At 33.1% G+C, this 20,503-nt stretch overlaps 2 protein-coding genes across 4 annotated transcripts; one reads left to right on the top strand and one right to left on the bottom strand.

Annotated features, from left to right (window-relative positions):
- Nucleotides 1-1,473: 1,473 nt before the first annotated feature.
- LOC110786556 (probable hexosyltransferase MUCI70) lies at nt 1,474-11,170 on the bottom strand. 3 transcript variants are annotated; one of them, XM_021991112.2, is made up of 8 exons: nt 10,969-11,170; nt 10,521-10,667; nt 10,243-10,422; nt 8,897-8,968; nt 8,612-8,811; nt 3,863-4,278; nt 3,148-3,332; nt 1,474-1,995 (listed from the first exon to the last, which is right to left on the bottom strand). In XM_021991112.2, the coding sequence occupies exons 2-8, from the start codon at nt 10,600-10,602 to the stop codon at nt 1,625-1,627; spliced, it is 1,506 nt and encodes a 501-aa protein (XP_021846804.2). In that variant the 5' UTR covers nt 10,603-10,667; nt 10,969-11,170; the 3' UTR covers nt 1,474-1,624. The 3 variants fall into 3 exon arrangements, with proteins under 3 accessions (XP_021846804.2, XP_021846805.2, XP_021846806.2); XM_021991113.2 differs by having other exon boundaries at nt 11,002-11,169; XM_021991114.2 differs by lacking the exons at nt 10,521-10,667; nt 10,969-11,170 and having other exon boundaries at nt 8,897-8,973; nt 10,243-10,412.
- A 3,617-nt stretch (nt 11,171-14,787) lies between these two features.
- Nucleotides 14,788-15,165, top strand: LOC130463220 (glycine-rich RNA-binding protein 7-like). The gene has a single exon (XM_056832290.1). The coding sequence runs from the start codon at nt 14,788-14,790 to the stop codon at nt 15,163-15,165; it is 378 nt and encodes a 125-aa protein (XP_056688268.1).
- Nucleotides 15,166-20,503: the final 5,338 nt, after the last annotated feature.

Genomic DNA, 20,503 nt, shown 5'->3' with positions numbered 1-20,503 from the left:
GTCAAACAATCACATTTTCGAACTAATCCCACATTCCCACATTCGCAAGATAATTTAGAAACATAATACATAAAGTTTTTCAAAATGAAGGTTTTTCAACAGCTACAATAAAATAATAGCCATTGTAATTGTTTGAGATCTGAGCCGTTTATTTTTAGGGAACAATCTCAACCATTTATTACTTTGACTTTTTTTTTTTTTTTTAAATAACTCGCAATTAACTGCCAGTAAAGTATGCAGTTCATTCATAGTTTTTTTTACAGAATCAGTAATGCATAACTACTTAATTACATTCAGCAATCCATTGATAAATCCATATAATCATGTAAATCAACTTCAAATTACATAACATATACGAAGTATTATTTTAAAGTTACCCCATATCATAAAAACTGGTTTAAAATTAATCTATGATGTCGTCAAAAAAAGAAGTTAATCTACGTTTCCATGGAACCTTGAGCATCGAGAGAGAAGGTAGAAGGAAAAGGGTGAGGAAAGCACAACAAATTATCACATAGATTTACCGTGAGAGAAAGTGTATACGAAGTATGTAACTTACAATTTGACAATTTTTTCCACTTGTTTAATCTTATGATAAAAAGAAAAATAATAATTATAGTCAATTGAATCAATGGCATAGACTTAATCACGAGAAATGTACGGTTACGATTAAAAGATTATAATGGCTACATAATTAATGTAGCCATTGTAAAATCATCCTTTCCAAAATATAAAGCAGTACATAAGAGTTTATAAAAGCATATTCAGCAATACCTATAATCATAATAGTATAGTCAACATCACCTATAAATCGTAATAGTATAATACAAATTTCACATGATCCTGGAGACGATGGACATCGATAATTACCTTATAAGCATAGTTTCCAAAACTAGGAACCTCCTTGATCGACATCACTTACATACCTTAGGTCTACTGTAAGTCGAAACAGAGAAAATTAAAGAAGAAAAAGGCTAGACACTGGACACCAGTGAGGTTAAAGGATGACAGAGATGTGAATATATAACTATGAACAATTTCATGAATTGATTAAGGATATGAACCGAAGGGTTACCAAGGATGAAAGATGAAGAGTTGTATGTTCAAATTCAATGGAAATTAAAAGAGCTTATTCATGATAATTAATCAGAATGATAAAGAATTGACGTTAGTTGTTACTAACTTGAATTTTTTATTTTATTTTTTTAAAACAAAGTTTTAGAATAAATAAATTCATCAGTTGGGAAATAAAGTAAAATAGATAATAAAGTGATTAAAACTTGACTAAATAATAATATTAGAAAACTTAATTTCGTAAAGATCAATTTTAAATGTAGAAATTTCCGCTATGGGAACCTAGGTATTTATGGGAAGTGTGATTCCCCGTGTTTTTGCCGACCAAACACTACCACGAACTTTCACTTCCTAGAAAGTCATATTTCCTGTGATTTTTCATGTCAACCAAACATCACCTAAAGGCCACAAGTATCCCGTTGTATACTCTTTCAATTAAGAACAAAGTGTCTCTTTTAAACATGAAAAAAGAAACCTAAATAATCATCAATGAAATAATATGTACCGTAAAAAAAGGAGATGAAATCAGCATCGAAATTTCAATTCATTTTCATCCTGCTTTTGATGTTCTCACAACCCTAGGCAAGAAAACTTTGCTAAGATCAGCAGGGTACGGAGTCCACAACCCGAATCCTCCCTTACTTTCTTTCAAAGAGCTATTTGACTTGAACTCACTCAAAGACTTCACCCACTCAACCTTTGAAGAATGCTCACGAGTATGCGGATGCAAGATAAATTGAGAGTTATACTCACAGTTAGGAAACATAAATAAGTTGAAGTGGTCCTTCAACCTGTAAGCAACATAGCCAAAGCTTAATTGGTCACGTGGTGTGAAGAGATGAACCTCGTTGAACCATAAGCAGCTAAATAAATTGTTCAAAGAAGTATGCTCCCGAATGATTATAGCTCCTTCAGGTACATCTGCAATGTGTAAGTATATATTAGCAAGATGATCAACTGTTAGTAGACAGAATCCATTTAGATGAAGCTAGATTTTAAGCCACACTAAATATGTCCGAGAGAATCACTTTCTTTTAACATCAGTAAAAGAAAAATAAGTAGCGTATACACAATTAAACCTCCGGTTGAGTATTACGTTTGTTGTTGAAAAGAAATACTTCATATCGAACAAGAAAACGGAGAAAGGGGGAGAAGCAAACTACTAATGACCCAAAAAAAATTGAAAAAGAAAATACTGCCCTTCTACTACCAAAAAAAAAAGGAAAAGAAAATACTGTTAACACCAAAAACGCGCCACGAAAGATTAGGAACTAACCCGCAAATACAATATAGAACAAATAGCAAAAACAATAATAAACAAAACAAGTGTTTACGAGGAAATTTAGATATCCTCCCATGTAATATTGTCGTATTATTAAGTTCTTGCAAAATAATCCAATATCCCTCAATTGATGATTCCTCTCACCAATGTATTTTTCCCTCTTACTTTCTAGCTAGGCCTAAACCCTCCTTTTATAAGCTAAACTAAAAACATTCGTCTGGTAGAATTATACTTACTCTCCAAGTCCAAATAATTCCAGAGATTGTCACATACCACAACATTACTAGTTTCTTTATTACAAACCTAATTAAACTATGAAACATAAACATTAACAAATCTAAACAAATTTGTTGCATGCGTATGATTTGTTGTCATAATGTATTGCTGACCCCATATTGTTTCCAAAGCATAACAATGCTAGGTGTCCAGCAAACCAATATTTCCAATTTACAAAAGTCATATCTTTTGGCAAGCAACATAAATGATTCTTGACCCCAAACTCCAACTCGATCTCTCGTCGATTTGATTAAGTTGCGTTTAATTCTTAACAAAGACCATAGCTAACTACTCAGTATATGCCATGGTTGAACCTATGTCAGATGCCTAAACAAAGTCAAGCAAAGTTCTCGAACAGTATGAATAATTCTGTCAAATCAATGAACTTGACTTTTACTATATGAGCTAATAAACTCTCATTAAAGTATGTCAAGTTATGAACTTAAATACCAAATATCCAAAGAAGATCAAGTAAAGGTGGAATAAGTGAGTAGTCTTTATGGTTTAATTCTTACCGCTTGGAATTTTTTTCAATGGACTCCAAGGCTCCATTCCTTCATACCGATAAATTCTCATATGAAGATCAATAAGAGGTCTAGCATATCGCTTCCTGCGCTTGTTTGCATCAGCTTCTTCATACACATCGCGATGATGCTTGTGTTGTGCAATAGCAAATGTGTGACCGCCTCGCCACAAGTATCTGCAAATGACTAAAATTAATGATATAACTTACACAGTGCAAACTCAACAAAACAAAATTGGTGGGGGTGGGGTGAGGGATAGACCCTTCAATAGCCATTTAACCCTACCCAACCTACAAACAAGAATGCAGACAGTCCACAATAGACATGCATCAATAACACATGCACAAAAAATGCATTTCTAGTCTTTCTACCTACAAGAAATAGCAGCGAAGACATCAGATTTCATAGTAAACTAACAGATCATCCAAGTGAAAAAAAAAAAACAGATCTGACATTCTCACCTGAGCAGATTAAATATCTGATGCCAAACCTCACATCACTCAAACAAAAACTCCAGCAACTTGTTATCTCTTAGGTTTTAGAGAGCCAGAGGTTGCTCATCAAAAGAGACCAAAATAATGGGTTCTGTTTTTTTGCTTGTGGGATCAACCGCTCTTTATCAATTAGTAAGAAATTAAATATGAGGAAGGAAGAGAGACTGGAGTCTCAGAGAACGAGACAGTATAGTTGTAAAAAGATATATTACCTCTCTAACATAAGTAACGGATCAACTATTAGCTCCATTTTACCATCAATCCAGATGCTGTACAGCGCTTCTGGAAACATTCTGTGTACTAATATCTTTGGAACCTTTCCATTTCTTCTGGGTTCATCATATGGTTGATGCTTCAGAAGAATAAGACGCCATATCCCCACCCAATGGCCCCCATCAGTTTCCACTCTTACAGAAACATTTTTGTTGATGAAGTCAAAAGACTTCTCATCAACCACCATAAGAAAACAGAAGAGATTTTGTGATCGAGCACTAATGTTAATAGGCTGATGTGGTGTATCGTACCCATCAAAGATACCAGATGCAACTACAAATCTGCACTTCTTGGCATACTCTATATCTTTTGGATCCATATCACCACCACCATTACGCATAAACCCGCAATGGACCTGAAATATAAGCATAGATAACAATTTGAAAAATGATTAAGGTTAACACCAACAGGGGTGTCAGAAAACCACCTTGTTCCTAATAAAGATACAAGGATTCAATGGACGCATACTTCCCTTACTTATTTGTTATGCAATACTTTCTGTAAAGAACTCTCTTAAAATTAGGGGTGGTAATCAGATCAGGTTGGGTCGGGTTCGTGTTCAGGTTGGGTCGGGTTCGTGTTCGGGTTGACTACCCCATACCCAGACCTAATCTGTTTAAATATTCGGGTTGAAAAACTAAACTTGAAACTGATCTGTTGACTATCAGGTCAACCTGAACCTGATTTGTCTTGACCTGAAAATTTCATAAATTTTAAAAATCACAATAAAATCAAGTTGAACCAGCTACTTTCAGGTTGGGTTAACATGAAACTGTTGTTTTCAGGTTGAGTTAACCTGAACCTGGTGTTTTCAGGTTGACCCAAACAGTACATACTGATATAGTCATACATGCTAACCTGTATTAAGACAATAAAAAATTCAACCTCTAAGGGCAGCAACTCCTGATAAGTTCAACCTGAATATTCAATTAATCAATTTGACGATAATCTATTCTACCACAAAAACAGTTAACCTTCTTCTAAACCAGAAAATTAGAGGAAAAAAACAAAGAAAATAAAAATAAAGAACTAAGAACATTACCTGAGTGAAGACTGAAGAGGAAGAGGCACAAGAGAGAAAGCAGTAGAGGAAGCACCGAAGCAGTAGAGGAAACGGCGCAAGAGAGGGAGTGTTTGATGTTTGAGAGAGAGTGTGCCTTATTTTTGTGAAAGAAAAAGGCTGATAAAATTTTAGGGTTAGATAAATTAGGGTAAGAAAGTGAGTGGTAATTTTGTGCTTGGCCCATCACTCCATCAGACCTCTTTTTTCTTCTTTTAAAAAACCGAAATTTGAAAGAAGAAAAGAGGTATGATGGAGTGATGGACCAAGCCTAAAATTACCACTCACTTTTCTTACCCTACTTTATCTAACTATAAAAGTATCTATTTATCTAACTCTAAAATTTTACCAGCCTCTCTCTCTCTCAAAAAAAGACAATCTCTCAAACATCAAACACTCTCTCTCTCTTGCGCCGTTTCCTCTACTGCTTTGGTGCTTCCTCTCTTGTGTCTCTTCCTCTTCAGTCTTCACTCGGTAATGTTCTTAGTTCTTTATTATTATTTTCTTTGTATTCTTCCTCTAATTTTCTGGTTTAGAAGAAGCTTAACTGTTTTTGTGGTAGAATAAAAAAATTATTGTCAAATTGATTAATTGAATTGCAATTGTTATTCTGGAGATAAATAATAGATTTTACATCTTTATGGACTATGTTGCATGTTGGTTCTTTAATTTGTAGCGAATTTGGGTAATTGACAATTAATAGCATGAGAATTATGAATACGGAAGGTTTATATGCTTGCTTAATGCCTTAAATGTTGATGTTAGCATTTTCGTAGCCATATTCTTACTATTTGAAGTTCTTTATCTCAAACTAACTTTCCATGCCTTTGATTAATTAAGTCATTTGTAAGGTTTTGTCCACTTCTTTATTTATTTATGGGTCACAGCACATCATCATTAATATTCATTAATATTAATACTCTGTATGACTTTCACATTATCTTGTTAGATATAGGTTTTCTACTGTTGCATGCTCACCTTGTTATCCTACATGCTCACCTCACCAATTTAGATTTATATGCTTACTATTCTTGTCTCCGTGCCTCTGTTTTATTCTTCTAATTTTATGTTATTTTTGAGTGTTGCAGTGAATTTATGTTATTTATTATTTAATTGGTAAAAAAATGAGTTTGCAAGTTTTGTTATAATGCAGTGACTTTGGAGCCACAACTTGAGGCTTTATGTGGACCTGTCATGAATTTGAAAGTGAATGTAGAATGGGATGATATTCCACTGCCAATGCCACCACCAGTTGAGGCTCATCGACCATCCTCCTCCAACAATATTTATGTACTTCTTGTTTTAAACTCTAAGTTTGTATTATTTGTGCCTTTGTGGCAACACTTTTTTGGGTGTGCTAACTTAGGCCATGTTCTCTTCAGCTTGTCATTGTTACGTATTGGACCAGACCTTATTAAATCAGACCAGATCAGACCAGACTAGACCAGACAACAACATTCAGACCAGACCAGATCAGACATTTTTAATTAATTTATTATTATTATAATTATAATAATAACAATAATATTAATATAATTATAATTAATAATTAATAATTAATAATTAGTATTTAGTATTTAGTAATTAATACTCCCTCCGTCCCAGATTAGTTGTTACACTTCTAAATTAGGAATTACCCCACAATTATTATATTGTCTTTCTTCCCACTAAAGTTTTTTTGTCCCCACACCCTCTCTCATTCAATTAAAAAAATACCCCACTAACTCCTATCACATCTACTTTTGTAATAAAATAACAATTGATAACCAAACAACCACTTATCCCTAAAACTTTGTGCAAAGGTAAGTGTAACAACTAATCTAGGACGGAGGGAGTAATTAGCAATTATCAATGATTAATTAACAATAAGTAGTTAGTAGTTATTAGTTAGTAGTTAGTAGTTAGTAATTAATAATTAATAATTAACAATTAATATTTATTATTTATTATTTATTATAATCAGACCAGACCAGCAAAATGAAAAATGAGACCAAACCAGACGAGACGAAGAGAACGGAGCCTTAATGACACCTTTAGCACCTAGATCTTTAATACTTTAACTCTTTAAGAGTTTTTTTGTGTAAAATATTCAAGTTGAACTTATCAGGAGTTGTTGCCCTTAGAGGCTGAATTTTAATTTTTTTATTGTCTAAACTTGTTTGTACAGGTTAGTATGTATGACTATATCTATATATCAGTATGTACTAGCAGGTTCAGGTTAACTCAACCTGAAAACAACAATTTCATGTTAACCCAACCTGAAAGTAGTAGGTTCAACTTGATTTTTATTGTGATTTTTAAAATTTATGAAATTTTCAAGTCAAAACATATCAGGTTGACCTGATAGTCAACAGATCAGGTTCAAGTTTAGGTTTTCAACCCGAAAATAGTCAACCCGACCCAACCTGATCTGATTGCCACCCCTATATTTAGGTGGACTGGAGAACGGAGAGAGAAGTCAAAATTTTATAACACTGGGGATACTGTCTGGTGTAAGGTGCTTAAACTCTCCTAATCTTCAGAGGAAACATCAAACTTTAAACCATAGAGAGGAACCGGAATTTCACATTATTCGATAATTAAATGCATAAACTCCAGGGTTTATCTTTGTTTGTCTAATTCTATCAAGTAACATGATTTTTCACCGTAATAAGTTCACCGTCAAACTTGTGGATAGTTCAAAGAAAACCAAGTCAAACAGGTCTTTTTTTTAAGACAGTGTAAACAGAAGTCAAGAATTCATCTAGAGAAATGTTTGTTGGCAGTAAATTTTTCACCATGTTGCAATAATGTAGGCATCTAGAAGAACACGTCTCTCTTAAAATTAAAACTGGAGGGGAAAAACACCCAACCAGTCCCAACCCATTCTTTAAAGCTAACTCCGGCATAGATTTGTAGTGGAATCAGAAGACAAAGTGATTTCAAGATAGCAGAAAGCTCCATGGCTGAAAAATATACTTGGATGTTGTTATAATATAGTACGCTGGAGGCTGGAGGCTGGAGGCTGGAGGCTGGAGGCTGGAGGCTGGAGGCTGGAGGCTGAAGCCATATCACGCTTTAAGAAGTGGATTCACACCTAATTTCTTATGATTGTGAATAAGAATGAAATACAGGATACTGGCTGAACAATGAAGATTTAGAGACTTGATATTAGTGGTGTTTAAGAAGGTTGGTTTTCACTTGAACAAGCAAATAGTAAGGAATTAGGATATAGCAAGGTCCTCAACCAGTCAAGTTCAGATGAAATTTCAGCAGATATAAAACACCTCCTACTCTCCTACCCATGTATCTTAACTTTCTTCTATTTCTGTACGGTGAACCAATGCTTGTCCATCCAATAAAAGAATACCTTTTTATTATAACCTTCGATGCTTCACTAATGTCTCCATTATATTGGAGGTTATATTCTAAACAAAGTTCAGAGGAACGGGAGAAAAAGAGACAATTTGCAGTCTTAAACTGAGATATAAAAATGAGACAAAAGTGAAGTCATCTGGAACTTTAAGACTGTTCAATGAAAATGAGACAAAAGTGAAGAAAAACACAAAAAGATAACTAGTACATTTTATTCAGGAAGTAAACAAGACTCACCCAAAAATGTACATTTATGCATATTAATCTAGCTCACCTTCATTATTGGTTTCAATTTGAAACTTTCCTCTCTTTGTGCCCAGCTTATATTCCCTCCAAACAAAGGGGGAGAATTTGATACAGTATCTGTTTCTTCATCCTTCGAAATGTAGGTAAGGTTTAGCACAGATGTTTCAGGTGCCTTCTCTTTTGGTATAGCTATTGCATCAGGGTCATCAGCCACAGGAATAGAACAGCCTTAAGAATAGCAGAAGAGCATGTCCATTAAATAGCAAGTCAACAATAAATAAAACTCCATAAAAAGAAAAGGTTAGATGCTTACGATGAGGTGGTCTTGGTACAAATCCCATTGAGTCTAACATTATAAATACTTTGCCATCTCTATTACACATAGCTGCACTTTAAACAAAAAAGAAGGCTCAGCACAAAATGAAAAATAAGGGGATAATTGTGAAACTATCGGGAAAAGCCAACTCTAGTGATCAACATTTTGTGTGCAGCCATGTCAAAATTAACTGTATCCTACCATGAATCCCTTCTCCGGAAAAATTAGTAGTAAATTCTAATGTCACCTTCTCTTATTATTTATTAATAATGGTTTATGATTGAACTTGCAAAAATGCCCAAAATTAAGGGTATATATGGGAAGAGCATGTAATGTCCCAGCTATTATTAAAGGTAATTTAGTGAAATCATGCCATGTCCTTAATCAATTATCACAATGGGTTGGCAGAATGTGCAATTATTTCCAACCAGAGGAATTTATAACTCAACCTAGGTATTATTGTATTAGTATCCAACCATCCTTTACTTGTATTTTGCTTGTTTGCTGGAAGGTTAAAGCTAATTCAAAACAAACCTCTATGAGGGGTATGTCATCTTCTTTTTTTCTATTGTTGCTTGTTTGCTGGAAGGTTAAAGCTAATTCAAAACAAACCTCTATAAGGCGCCGTTTCCTCTACTGCTTCGGTGCTTCTATTGTTAAGGATTAATAGGATGTGGTCCAATAGACAATAACAACATATAAAAAAGCTTTTAACGTGAAAAATTTTAAAAATAGAAGAATTTCAATGAAGCTCAAAAAAGCGCGTTTCATACGCTTTTTGCGCTTCGGTGCGCTTTTTCACATACGCTTCGCTCAGACCTAATTAAGCCCTTTGCCCTATAGCTTCGAGCTTCGGCGCTTAAGCGAGCTTTTTTAAACACTGCCTTAAGAGTTAAGACACACTCTCCGCACAAGGCTTGCGTCCTTGCCGCCCCATAGACAAGAGTGTGCCGCACGTCCAGTGTCAAAACACTCGGACCGTGACACTAGACATGTCGGTTGCCACACTAGTACACTACAATTAATCCATGATTATAAAGCAAACGCAAAAAGCTTATCGCTAGTTAAGTCTTTTCCCTCCTCATTTCTGAATTCTTTCCTAAGTGCCCGTACTCAATATTTACTCGTCCACATCGACTTGAAACGACATGAATCACAAATTCACAATGCAGGTTCAAGCCCATATGATCAAATATTTTTCAACCCCATTCCAGGACACGCATAAAAAAAATTGACTCCTAAATATGAAAGATAACCAGTTCTAAAATTACTAGCAAATTAAAATAGCTCAAAACAATTGAGCAAACTCACAAATTGGCAAATTGCTGAAATTTAGATGATACCTGAAAAGAAAGCAATAGAAGATTGACAAGACCATATGTGGACTGATAGAACAGAAAGAATGAGCACCATCCACACTATGCCCGCAACAAGAAACAACAGAACAAAACCCTTTTTCCACAACATTCTCAATGGGTACTCAGCCGATAACCTCCCTGACGAAAAGAACCCCTCTTCAAGGTCTGCACCAAGAAGCATATTATTACTAATTTCTCTCCATGAAAAAGTATCAAATCAGGTGAGATACTCAAAACTAACACAAAAACAGTGCAGAAATTACCCTTTGCTTTGGGATTTACAGCCTCTTTCTCAGCCCTACGGCTAGGGCGCTGTGAAACTGATTGTTGGAAATTACCATCCATTGTTATTTTATCTCAGCTACCTATCCTTCCACCAGAAACCCCAGCTCAAAACTACCAAGAAGCACCTTAAGGGATTCAAACAACAGAAAAATCAGACACTTTTATGGGGAAAACGGCAATAAATTTATTACTAGTTTAGCACTTTAGCAGAAATTCAATCAAATCCAAATAACATAAACCAGATACATAATCCTCTATATCAATCAACTGCGCACCACAACTAGCTCAATCTTAATTACGTTTTGCATCTAAATAACAAACAGTTAGTAAATTTTCCTAATTTCTAAACCTCAATTGGAAAAATTTCTGACCTAATTGAAAAATTGATTTAGAAATGTAAGGTTCTAGAAATTCAAGTACACTTACCTTACAAAAAGGAACTTTTATGTGCCTACTTACTTTCGCCTACGCTGCCATCATTATATGGGCGTCGCCGCTCTCTACTCACCACCGTTTGGTGATTCGTTGCGGCCGTGGTGCAGTGGCGGGAAGCTCAGAGCCCTGGAGGGAAAAAGAGTTTTTGTTGGATCTTCGTTCATGTGCCCCAAGCCGAGTGGTTTGAGATTTTAACCTCAACTTTGAGTAGAGTTATCTTTTAAAGTACTAATTAAATTAAGTAAGGTGGGTACTAAATAAAGGTAGTATTTTACCTAAATACAGAATAACTTAATGTCACTTAAACTTTATTTTTCTTAATTGCCCTTACTCTAATCGATTTGGAGAAAAAATAAGTTACAATATATACCCCAAAAGATGATTGATTTAAGAAAGCTAAAAAAATCCACATCATAAGATTGAAACTTTATAAGATAATCAAAAGAAATGACGGTAGGCGGTAGCATCATTTTGTACCCTGTATTTTATTGCCCATCGATTTGGAGATCCTTCAATACTTCCAGATGTTCAGACCGGCGCTAGCATCAAGCCTCCGGAAGGACTAACAGGAGAAGTTCCCAGACCTCCGGAACATAAAACCGGCAGCCAAGCTTGACCTCCGGGAAAACTATCCGGAAGTATGGTTAAGTCACCGGTAATACAAATCGGCAGTTCTGTTCAAACGCTTATTTCTTAATCTGGAGCCTGCACTTTAGGACAGTGAAACCAGAGGATCAAGAAGAAGAGTGCAAAACCAAAGAATCGAGAAGACAGTGCAAAACCAAAGAATCGAGAAGACAGTGCAAAACCAGATAAACAGTGGAAAAGTAGAAGCAATTTTTTTCTTTGGTTTTGGCGGATTTAAATTTTTTTAAAAGGGTATTTTTGTCTATTACTTATTTTTTAAATAGTTAAATAATTCTGCATTTAGGGATTTTTGCACTGTATTTAGTACTTGCGTTAAGTAATTAGTGTGTGGTCCGGGGGTTGTTCTGGGTTTCGTCATTTATTCGGGTTTATTTTGTGTGAATATGATCCTGTATAGATGGAGTCTTCAACGAATTGGCGATGATGACACAAGATTAGTGACCGACTAACAATTTTTCCAATCTGAAACCCCACATCAGAAAATCAAAACAAAGCTGAATCATTTTCTTCATCATTAGTTGATTAATTACTTAGTCTCCGTCAATGTTTCCTCTCTTACTCATTATTATACTCTATTATCCCGAAATTTTTGTAATTTGAGGCCTAGGCTAGGACAGTAATAATTGCACATTTATAGATCATTTCCTTTTTTGCACTCATTTTTATTAAATTTATTATTTTGTAAAAAGAATATTATGTTTATAAGAAAAGACACAACATAAGTTTGTATTTGGTTAAGATGGTAGGAAGTGACACACACACACGCACACGCACACGAACACGCACACGCAAACGCACACGCACACACGCACACGCACACGCACACGCACACGCGCGCGCGCGCGCACACACACACACACACACATATTTCCTACTATCTATAACTATACTAAAAGAGAATCCCCTAGATGCAAAACTGACACATGTCGGCTTGTGGTTAAAAAATTTCCCCGCTTAAAATCTATGCGCTATAAGTAAATACTAGTTTTGAAGCACGTGCGATGCACGAGTTTTTATTAAAAATTCTGAATTATTAAATATGATATCTCCGGATTTTTATCAAACAACGTATTATCTATAATTCATACGAAGTATAATAAATTGGATGGTACTAAATTTTGATGCCAAAAGATAAATATAAAATTAATCAAACCTATAAGTAACATTTAATAATTTTATAGGATTCCATTAAAAAAATAGAATATTTTTGTTGAGTTGAGTTGAGTTCTCAAGGTTGAAACCCGTCAAATTTAAGAGGCTACTCATATAAGTTAAGCCTTGATGTTAAACAACACTAAAATGTGTTTAATAATTGAAAGGTTTACACATAGTAAATACTACATACGTAGTAGACCTAGAGTATGATCGACAATTTCTTACGGTTTTAAACCCTGCTTATATTGTAACACCCCGACCTCTAATTCAATTATTAAAGCATAATTAGCAGCGGAATTAACCTAATTCGGTCGGGGCATTACCTGCCGTAACTTCCCTTTTGAAATTACAAGGCAAACATCAATCTTAAGCTATTAATTACTCCGAAAATATATAATAATCCTTTATAATACCAAAATAAAAGTACATAACTTACTAAAAGTCTTTAATTAAACTTTTAAAACTTTTAAACATAAACTAGGTGAATAATATTAAAGTGAAACTCCTCGCCACTACTCGTTTCCATCGTTCCCCGCAGTACCTAAAACAGAAAACAAAAACGGTGGGCCGAAGACTCAGTAACGAACTATTCTAGCAGCGTAAATTCATTTCAATTCATTTTATTTAATAACACAGGGAGAATAGAATAATGTAAAACATTTAATAAAGTCCTTTATTTAATTTATTCATAACTTTTGGGTGCACATGCTAGCCGTGGCAAGTATGACATGGTGGAACATCTTCCACGATGGACCGCTGTCCATAAAACATGGGGCCTTGGCCCGAAATTATGAGAGCCTTGGCTCAATGGGCGGATGCCCCATGGGTACATGCATGACCGAGAATCGTAACCTGTGAACATATACTGCCAAACGGGCTAGGTATTTCACTTTCATTTATCATGTTTCGTTTGATTTTACATTTTAGCCTTTTTACTTCAGTTGAAGTAACATATTTCCTTTGGATCATACGATCAAAATAAATCATCATTCCTGTCATGGTTTCTTATAAACATTATTTTATAAGAACATTCAATCAATCATAATATAAGGAATATTTCCATCAAATCATATCATAATAAATAATTCAATAAGATCATATTTCATTTCCCGCAATTCATAAAACATGTCAAAACATTCATTTAATAAATTAATCATAACGTTGTAATTTCATAATCGCATTTATAAGGGAATTGCGGGTACTAGCAATAGCCGTTACCTAACTCCGCGATTTGCTAGGGATTTGTCTTGGTTCGTTCGTCCTGAGCTCCGAGTCCAATTTCTTTCAAAATAATAAATTACTGAATTAGTACTAGATCGATAAATAATTTAAAATCAATATTTAATAAATCATAAATTTTATAAGTAATAAATTTATAAATAAAGAATTTTAATAAAATTATAATTTCGAAATTTAACGAAAATGTTATTACTAATCGAATTTTCAATCGAAATACATATATATTTTATTAATCGATTTTCATGTAAATAATATTTAAATTCCATTTTGATAAATAAAACTAGAATCTTTATTCTCATAAAATTGATAATAAAATCTGAAAATAATAAATAATTTATTAGTAATTAATTAGATTATAAAAACTATTTATTAAAACGTAAATATTATAGAAATTCTGAAAATAATAAACAATTTTTATTAGTAATTATGTATTTTGTAAAAATTATTAAACCATAAGTATTGACAAATTAAAAATCTAAAATTTCAGATTTAGCCTTACCAAAGGCCCAAATGGAATTTGGCCCAATTGTATGGGGGTTTGAGGAGAATAAAAACAAGGCCAAAAAAAATCTGATTTATTTTGTTTTGGTTTTGGGTTGAGGCACGACTGGGGAAGGGGAGACGAGAGAAACAGGGGAAGCACGAAGGGGAGGGAGAGCTGCGAGGAGAAGGGGCGGCGGATTTCTGGGCGTCGCAGAAGGGTTGCGATGGTGTGGTGGTTGTTCTGGGGTGGCCGAACGACGAGAGAAAGGGAGATAGGGGCACGAAATGGCCGAGCAAAACGGGGAGTTTGGTAGGCTTTTCGATCGGTTTGCGGGGAGGGGAAGGGCGGTTCGCCGGAGTTATTTGGTGCGGTGGTTGATTGGCAGGGTGGTGAAGGTGACTGGAGGTGGTGGTGGTTGTCGTGGGTGGTGCAGTGAGAGAAATAGAGGAAGGGGGGGCAGGGGAGTCGCGAAAGGTGGAGGGAGCAGGGGAGGGAGCTACGGTGGGGTGGTGGTGTTCGGTGGTTCTGGGTGGTCGGGGGATGCGGGGTGGTCAAGTGGTGGTGAGAATGGTGGTGCTCAGCCAGTGATGGTGGTTGTGGGTGGTGGTTCGAACCGAGAAGGAAAACAAGGAAGGAATGTTTTGTTTTTTCTGTTTTATTGATTGATTTTGGGTGAGGAACAAAATGGCAATTGTCTTATTATAAACTGAGGAGAGTGAAGAAGAAGATTCAGCCCTTGGGGATCAAGCAATTGAACCAAGACTGAATTGAGAGGAAAAGGGAAAACAAGGAAAATGCTCCTTGTTTTGTACGTGGGAAGCAAGGGAAGAGAAGCAAAATGGAATCTTGTTATTCCAAAGGCATTTTTTTTTTTGTAATTTCACAATATTAGGTCAAAAATTCATAAATTATTGTAACTTTTAGAAATTTATAAAAATAGAAAAGTTTAAATAAATAAATTCGTATAAAAGTGTCGTTAACGAAAAATAATTAAATTTTCGTTCATAATTTTATCGTTTAAAATAAATCGTAAAAACGATTAAAATAACGAAATTCGATTATTCGTAATTTATTTAAAACGAAATCAAGTTAATAAATATTTTTAATTTTAATAAATCGAGTTTAAAATTTCGGGGTATTACATCGGAGAACTATCATGTACATAATTAATTAATAAGGAATGGAAAAAATACTTAGTACTAAAATTTTAAACTTGTTAAGAAAGAAAGCATAGTTATAGATTGCGCTACACATTCTTCTGGATACTTAGTAAATAAAAAAAAAGTTAAAAAGAAAAACAAAAATATAGAAGGAGAAACCAAACAAAACCAAAATAAACATATAGTTGAGGGAGCCTGGAAGGTTTTTTTTTTTTGCTTGATAAGGAAAGAAAAATCCAGGTGTACTATCTGACACCATCCTTTCGAATGGGTGAATTACAATGGCTCCGAGCTAATAAAATACGTCTTGTAGAACAAAACGTACAATGAAAATACGTTCCAACCTCATACTATCTCAGCCTCAGTTCCAAGTAAACTTGGTGAATAGACTTTTACGATAAGACGGTTAGCCGAACGATATATGATGACGCTCCATCCTCCGCGAGAATACAAACCCGAATCCCAACACTACACTTACACTAAAACTATGCTAAATCTAAATTATAAACAAATGCACACCAAACTAAAAAATCTAAAACTAAAAAAAACTAAAAAAATAAACTAATAATATAATTAACAGAATATACAACTAATAAATCAAGAACGAACTAAATAAAAAGTAACAATTAATAAACCATATACAATCTAAGCAATTTGTAAACAGTGAAGAAGGCTCATCTATCTATCTATACCTCTATACCTAGTATTTAAAAACTCAAACCATAGCCACATGTGTGACATGTGTCCACTTCTCCATCATCTTCATCTTTTTCCCTTTTTTTTCATTGCCACATTAATTAAATGTTATTCAATATTATTGATACTTGTATTAAAATTGTGAAAATTCAAAAGACACCCTTGTATATGAAAAAAATAAAACTTAATTAAAAGACACTCATAATAAAAATATAGAAATAAATAATCACATATCAATAAACATTAATACTTATAACTTAATAATCTTTTTAAATTCTTAACTCAAAAATAGTAAGATTACAAGAAAATTAAGCATTTTTTCTAGTAAACCATCAACTTCTCATCTCCCGTACCCCCCTTATGAACAAATATGACTATCAACCATTTTTCGTTATATCATTCACACAATCAACTATATCAACATACATTTTCAAAGGTAATATGATTTCATTTTATGTATTTTTACTTTTTCTATGACTATGTCTTAATTTTTTTTTCCATTTATTTATATTAGTTTAATCAATATATAATAATTTCTCACTCTTTGCTATTTTAGAAGAAATTATATTATATATCACATTATCACGGTTGTGGATTGTTACTCCTGAATTTTGTGTAGTTTGATTTTAAACCTTAAATTAAGTAGAAAGAGAGTACAGTAATAAACATAAAATATTTCTATTTATTTGTATCTTACATTAACCAAATATTTGTGAATGTACCAAAAAAAATTATATTTTATGATACCTAAAAATTGTATCTCGAGCGATATAAGTTTTTCACACTTTATAAATAGGATGCTCCCGTGAATGCACGGGTCAAAATACTAGTTGGTTTATATATATATATATCACCAACCAAAAAACCGTGTAAATTTAATTATCTTTTGTATTTGCAAATTTTATCTTTTTGTTTATTTTACAAAACTTATCTTTTTGTTTATTTTACAAAACTTTACCTTTACCTTTTTGTTTTCATTTTTATCTTTATCTAATATTTATTTTAAATTACACTTAATGACATGGTCATCCTATGTGGCACTCCAAAATCTCTTCAAAAAACTCCCCTTTATATATATATATATATATATATATATTAGATTCTATACAATCTTATAAGATAATAAAAATAACTGTAAATATTGTTCGAAAATCTTATAATAAGTATTTTTATTTTCAAGAATAGATAAAACAACACGATATATAATTTCCTACACAAATAATGATAATAAGTATAAAAAACAACGTGGACAACTTTGAAACTATATACTTCATTCGTTTTTCCTGCACCAATTACTTCATTATTCTTTGGAAACAATAATCAGTTACTTGTAAATATTTCCTTGCTACTACAATGCATGTATATATAATGCTATATGTCTACTCAAAATAAATTATCTTCACCATAACTAATTATTCATCAACCTTATTCCCTTTTGTTTTGTTTGACTCGGGTTTTTTCAACATAACTAATTATTCAAAAGAACAATATCATTAATAATCATTCATATGCCATTTAAATTAATAAAATGACTTTGGGTTTATAAAAGTATGGTAAATTATGAATTAAGAACTCATGTAATTATGTACATATTAATCTACATAAAATAATACGGAGTAATAATATCGAAAATAATAATAGTAACATAGTAAAAATAACGACATATGACACTCTGTAGTTAATAATATTTCATGTATGGATTCTCCTTGCAATATTCATGGTAAATATCTTTGATTATTTACACCACTTTATATTCTTTAGAATATATTTACACCACATTTATATCCTCTGTATTTCTACTAAAATAAGTACACAAAATATTTGGAGCAATTTAAAGTTAGATTAATAAACTTATACGTACTACGTGGTAGGATAAGTATATTACATGATTGTTTTCATATATATTTGTTTATAATTTTACTTCTTGCAACACTCCCTACTTGTGTGAGATAGTGGAGTTTTTTTTTTTTACAATACTAATTTAAGTGTCATCATTATAAGATAAAAAATGGATGAAAATAAATAAAGAGTGTCCTACTACGTAATGTTGGTAATGATTAGTATACTTTCTTTTTAAGTAATGCAGTCCTTCTATATAACAACATTGTTGCTTAATTTTAAATATGTATATGTATAATAAATAAATAAAAGCAGTACCAAAAAAATAGCCCTAGCATTTAAGTCATTTTACATATCTAACTAAGAGTAGACTTCCTATGTTATGCATGATTATTATTTTTACGAACTTTAAAACTAAAAGTTGATAGATAAGGTATGTATTTAGATGGTTACTTGAGTAAGTAAGGTGGGTGGAGAAGTGGGTAAGGTGGGTCCTTGCACTAGGTGGATAAGAGTACTTAGGGGATTGAGCTAGAGAGTGTTGCCAATAGGATTCGTGTGTGATTTTATGGGGGTAAGGATGTAATAAAAGTTAGCCATGCAAAATAGAAATAAAGTAGAAGTATAACCTACAAAAAAAGGGATGAAATAAAAAGCTTCTCTTATATAATTCACTCCATTTGTATTTATTCCATATGATAAAAATATGTACATAATACGGATTGGGGCAAACATATTGATGATCCCTCTAGGATAATACTTGGAAGGCTGAAAGATATGTATTGAAATATTTGTTTTACAACATACGTACATAGGGTCCTTAATTTTATATCGAGTAAGAGTGTAATACCCTGTATTTGTATAACTTTAAGTTTCAAGACGAAACTTCTTTTAATGGAGATAGATTGTAATATCCAAAAAATTTCTAACTTTAAGTTTCGGGATGAAACCTTTTTAAAGGGGAATACCTTGTAATACCCCAATATTTTATGATTTTGTAAAATATATTTTATAGAGAAAATGAAGTTATACGTATTATTAAATGATGGGTTTTTCTAACCTATGCACCTAGTGCATAGGTTTAGCAATCATTACATACTGTATTTTTGTAAATTTAACTACATACACCAAACTAATTCAGGAGATTCTCCCTTTAATTGAGGCATTAATCAATTTGACTTCCATTTTAAATTTATTTTTCGTATTATGTCTGTCACAATATTGTTTACCTTATTTGAATTCCATTTTTTTCTTTATTTGTATTGCGCATCTCACTAATTGCTTCACCATAATTGTCACTATTTGTTGTGTTTATTTATCGGTAGAAAAGCCGTAAGAAGGGAGAAAAATAAGGGCGTAGTGAACCCCAAAATTTAAGAAAATTGAACTTATTGGAATTGAAATTCAAAAAAAAAAAAAGTTTCCAGAACTGAAATTTAGGCTTCTATTACAAATTCATATCCAAAACCAAAATCCAAGCGATCATAATTGGATTTAATTGTTGATTAACAATGTACAATAGATGATGTCAATTTCTGAAAAATAATGCTAAGAAGAGGGAAATTAAATGAAAGAGGAGAACGTATGTTTTTTTTTCTTTTTCTTTTTTGACATATGAACGTATGTTTTTATGAGAGAAGAGGATGTGATAGTTGACAGGCTAAAGTCGTATCACCTTATAAAAAATAAACCTAAGTCCACTAACAAAATAGTAAGGGAAGTAGGGATCGTATCCACAGGGAAACAAGCGTTCTTTCTACTATTAATTAACTAGTCTAGACTATTGGTAATAAAAGGTTTGGGTTGGTTTATAGATTAAACTAAGGCAATAATCGAAAATGGAAAATATCGATATTAAGGGAATCTAGGGCAGCGGTTCACCACAAATGCAGACCGGGATTGGACAACGGACAACAACAATCAATTAATAATCATAACTAGGAAAACATGCATCTCTCGAATCTTATGAATTCCTTAGGATAATAAAACTAGCAGGCTCTCGCTATGTACTAGAAATAATTCCTATCTAATAGCCACAGACCAAAAACATCAGATTTATACCTCTCGGCGCATAATCTAAGGTTAATCAAACTCAATCAAAATAGTCCGGCCGAACAGAATTGACGAGCAATAATAATAAGCTATAGAAATTACAATTGATTAATGGACTAATCAAGTCCAAAATTAATCCCAATCATGCATTCATGGATCCCCTAAACCCTAGAAATTAAACTACTCACTCATGATAACAAATAACAAAACAATTAATCTAATGGACAACATGATTGAAAGCAATTAATAAAGC

Source organism: Spinacia oleracea, chromosome 6 (assembly GCF_020520425.1).
Source record: "Spinacia oleracea cultivar Varoflay chromosome 6, BTI_SOV_V1, whole genome shotgun sequence".
Lineage (NCBI taxonomy): Eukaryota > Viridiplantae > Streptophyta > Magnoliopsida > Caryophyllales > Amaranthaceae > Spinacia > Spinacia oleracea.
The sequence above is the reverse complement of the archived record's forward strand: the minus strand, read 5'-3'. Positions and strand labels throughout refer to the sequence as shown.